Genomic DNA, 4,498 nt, shown 5'->3' with positions numbered 1-4,498 from the left:
TGTGTGTGTAGGTGGAGATCTTGGCCTCCTTACAGAAGCCTAAGAAGATAAGTCTGAAGGGCTCAGATGGGCGGAGCTACACTATGATGTGTAAACCTAAAGATGACCTGAGGAAGGACTGCAGACTCATGGAGTTCAACTGCCTCATCAACAAGGTGTGTGGTGATATGTGCTTATTAAGTCTAACTGTACATTTTTTGTATTTACATTGGTATATTGGAAGTAATAATCTGTCCCATTTTGTGTATATGAATAGAGGTGGACTACTTTACCATTAGTATCTTCTCAACAGTTCATACAGCTACAATTATTAACTCTGAACAGGGACTAAGAAAAAGCCAAGACATTAGAAAGGGGACATAATAACATAGAAATAATAAGTAAGCAATCACTAAATAAATTCATAGTACTGGTATGATTGTCAGTATGTAAATATAGTACATATAGACATGTTTCCCTGTATACTTAATAGGAATATACACTTATGGAAAGAAGACTGTAAATTGAATTAAAATAATTAAATACAGTAACTAGATCACATCTTCTTACAATTTTAAAGAAAAGGTCAGCTTTTTTTAACATTCTAATTTTGCATTGACAAAATAGTCAATAGTACTGTGTTTTTATAAATACTGTGAATTAGTCCATATCTCCACAGATTGAATTGTAAGTTGGTATCTTGGTGTTTAGTCTACACCATATATCTAAAGTGTGTCACTACACTACACTATATAGAAGGGACAGAAGGAGCTGTATTTATAGTATGTGTACATGCTTTCTGTGTGTGTAGTGCCTACGTAAAGATGCTGAGTCAAGGCGGAGGGAGCTACATATCTGTACCTACGCTGTGATTCCTCTCAATGAGGAGTGCGGCATCATCGAATGGGTCAACAACACCGCCGGGCTTCGACACATTCTCACCAAGCTGTACAAAGAGAGAGGTATACTCCTACATGAAACTACATGAACACAAATACAAAATAAACTGTCAGAATAATAAATGTTATAGTCATATTTGTATGTGTGTTCTAGGTATATACTTATCAGGTAAAGAGCTCAGGAAGCTCATTCTACCGAAGACGGCTCCCTTTGAAGAGAAGCTACGAATTCACAAGGAGGTGCTGTGTGTTCGACACCCTCCTGTGTTCCACGAGTGGTTCCTCCGGACCTTCCCTGACCCCACGTCATGGTACAATTACATTTATGAGGACCACTGATCTATTTTTTGTGCGCGTCTGTGTATGTCATAATGTTTGAGAGGAGCCGTTTCAGTTCTGGATTTAAACATGTAGGAGGTTTTGGATGGTTAGGAATTTTGAAAAATATCCTATTCAGAGTTTAAAGTTACATTTAGTTTAAGGTGCACATTCAGGGATTGTGTGTGTTTACAGGTACAGCAGTCGCTCTGCGTACTGCCGCTCCACTGCTGTGATGTCCATGGTGGGCTACGTCCTGGGTCTGGGAGATCGCCACGGAGAAAACATCCTCTTTGACTCTTTCACTGGGGAATGTGTTCACGTCGACTTCAACTGCCTGTTCAACAAGGTTTGTGTTTGTCCTAAATTGTCTTAAAATATAAGTTGTTTACATGTAAATATGTATTTCAATAGAAATCATGAACAAATCATGGAAATTTGTATAGATTGTTCTTATGTACTACTTATCATTTGGTCTCCCCCTTTTTTCCTGCGTCCGCTCATGCTCCTTCTTTGCCTCCCCAATAGGGGGAGACCTTTGACGTGCCTGAGGTGGTTCCCTTCCGTCTGACCCAGAACATGGTCCACGCCATGGGCCCCATGGGCACCGAGGGTCTCTTCAGACAGGCCTGTGAGGTCACCCTGAGGTTAATGAGAGACCAGAGAGAACCTCTCATGAGGTACACAACTATTAAAATGTGATTTTTTTTTATTTATAATCCTGTTTAACCTTGGTTCGTAATCCTAAACAAATGCAATGGGCTATATCAATAAAACAAAAACAACAACCAAATATGCTTGATAAACACTGGAAATAGAGTGAGGAGCATGGATTAAAAAAATGTGAATGTGTTTTTGGTCTGCAACCACAAACACCCTCCAAGCCCCCAGAACCAAGCTCTCCAGCATGGGTGATGGGGCCTTTTAGACTGCGGCTCCGAGGCTGTGGAACACCCTCCTTGAGGGCCCCACAGTCTGCAGACGTTTTTAAACAAAACCTCAAAACATATCTTTTCAAGAGAGCTTTTTACTAAATGTATTTTATAGGATTTCCTCTTAACTATTTATTGACCTTGATCTTTTTATCTTTTAATTATTTACTTTTTTATTAATTACATTATTTTATGCTCTGTAGCAATTTGAGATTGCTGAAATGTAAAGTGCAATACAAATAAAATGTGTTATTATTTTTATTTGTCACAAAGAAGGTTCAAAATTTTGGTTTTGATTTTTCCTCAGTGTGCTTAAAACCTTCCTTCATGACCCGCTGGTTGAGTGGAGTAAACAGGCCAAAGGACTTTCTAAAGCTCAGGCCAACGAGACGGGAGAGATAGTTAATGAAAAGGTTTGTGTGCAATTCTTTGATTTTGCCTCTGGAAGTTTACACGCATTTAGAGCAGCGTGCGTGTCTAATATAACAAACATGTAAAGGTCACATTTTTGGTATTGGCATCACTGTATTGTATTATCTTTACATCTCCTTCTCTGCCAGGCGAAAACCCATGTGTGTGACATCGACCAGCGTCTGCAGGGAGTAATAAAGAGCAGAAACAAAGTGCTGGGTCTACCTCTGTCTATAGAGGGACACGTCCACTACCTCATACAGGAAGCCACAGATGACAAACTGCTCTGTCAGATGTACTTGGGCTGGGGGCCCTACCTGTAAAACACACCAAAATGAGAGGAAAGCATTTGAAAATTAAAACAAAATTAATTCTTGCACATGCAGTTTGTAATAACGGCAAAAAAGACATGTCCTACTCTGTTTGTTGAAGAGCTCTCTATAATGCCAGATTTTTGTTTGAGTACTTCATCATTGTTTAGTTTCCTGTTTTCTGGAAACAAAATATATTTGTTACATTTCTGTACATTATCTTGTAATAAAAGATATGTTTTGCAGATTTGATTTTGTAGGTAAATGTGTGTAAGTGTGTGTCTCTAATCTCTAACCCTCCTCCTTAGATTGTCTTTAGCAGTCACATTCCTTAATCCTCTCTCTGTGTGTGTGTGTGTGTGTGTGTGTGTGTGTGTGTGTGTGTGTGTGTGTGTGTGTGTGTGTGTGTGTGTGTGTGTGTGTGTGTGTGTGTGTGTGTGTGTGTGTTGCGCTTGTGTGCTCCCTGTAGAATCTCTATAGCATGTAGTGAACCTGTGTGTGAAAATACGTGTGACGTGTCAACGGATGTGTGTGTGTGTTTGGTTGTGTGGTGGTGTGTGTGTGGTGTGTGGTCGTGTGTGTGTGTGTGTGTTGTGTGTGTGTGTGGTTTTGTGTGGTGTGTGTGTGTGTGTGTGTGTGTGTGTGTGTGTGTGTGTGTGTGTGTTGCACATACCCAATGGTCCAATCAGATGACCTTTTTCACAGGAACACAAATTAGAACAAAGTGTTTCCTCCTGAAAGCCTTAGAGGCTGTAAAAGACTGGGTGAGGATAGATAGCAGTATGATGTCAGTGGGTTGCAATTTCTTTAAATGAGCAAGATTTTTGTTGTCCAGTCATGAATTCAGACACTCAAAAGGTCACCGTATGTTTTGTCCTTACTTTTCTCTTATTTGTCAACGCTTGGCTGCTGTTTCAGCTTTCTTTTGGATAGAATTCTTTCTAAGAGCTTTCGACAGCACCGGATATGGGGCATTTTTGAGGATGTCAACGAGTGACTTTTGTATTTTTACACTATGGCAAGATAATTTTTGCACGACTGTGCTGGTGATTATCTAAAATAGGTTGCATATTTGAAGTTTATTTTCTAAATGTTGAGCGGAGCAGGCGTGTAGAGATTATACTTTTATTCTGAAAGTCGTAACCGGAAGTCTTGCTTTCTTTAACTGTATATGGGCTTGCTATGATTTTTGCTATTTTCTGTTTTTTTACCCAGTTTAAAACAGCTATTAAAGTCCTAACATTCCGCTTTAAACAGCCAGCTAGTTTGCTGTGAAACGTACTGGTATTTAAAAATATTTAGAGTACACACTGCGGTGAAGCTACCGTTTAAAGCAGCAAATTAAAAGTCCCAAAGGGAGATAACGGTGCACATAAATACAGCACAGACTCAGACACCAACGTCTGCTGTAAACCAGCTAACTTGTCAGAGGAAGCCTTCGGTATGGCTGCACGGAAAAACTGACAACACACGTAGGTGCAATTTGCACTTGTGTCGTTTTCGTCTTCGTGTGCTCGGCGTAATCTGGCTGACAGAGAGTCGTGGTGGTTATAGCGGCTGAGGCCATGGCGAGGTCATCTGGCTGTTGCTGTTGTTCACCGGGCTTTTTATAGCTAACGGTCGCTTAGTCCGGCGGGACCGTTAACGT

The 4,498-nt window shown here is 40.3% G+C and overlaps 1 protein-coding gene across 1 annotated transcript in view; it reads left to right on the top strand.

Annotated features, from left to right (window-relative positions):
- atr (ATR checkpoint kinase) overlaps positions 1-3,098 on the top strand; it is a 25,946-nt gene extending 22,848 nt beyond the window's left edge. Inside the window, exons 42-48 of the mRNA XM_032500215.1 lie at positions 12-155; positions 791-941; positions 1,033-1,189; positions 1,392-1,545; positions 1,725-1,876; positions 2,436-2,541; positions 2,689-3,098. Coding sequence (XP_032356106.1) covers positions 12-155; positions 791-941; positions 1,033-1,189; positions 1,392-1,545; positions 1,725-1,876; positions 2,436-2,541; positions 2,689-2,862 — 1,038 coding nt within the window. The 3' untranslated portion in view covers positions 2,863-3,098. The remainder of the gene's footprint in view (positions 1-11; positions 156-790; positions 942-1,032; positions 1,190-1,391; positions 1,546-1,724; positions 1,877-2,435; positions 2,542-2,688) is intronic.
- Positions 3,099-4,498: the final 1,400 nt, after the last annotated feature.

The sequence above is a fragment of the Etheostoma spectabile genome, chromosome 20, assembly GCF_008692095.1.
Source record: "Etheostoma spectabile isolate EspeVRDwgs_2016 chromosome 20, UIUC_Espe_1.0, whole genome shotgun sequence".
Taxonomy (NCBI): Eukaryota; Metazoa; Chordata; class Actinopteri; order Perciformes; family Percidae; genus Etheostoma; species Etheostoma spectabile.
This window is presented reverse-complemented; position numbering and strand designations above follow the sequence as displayed.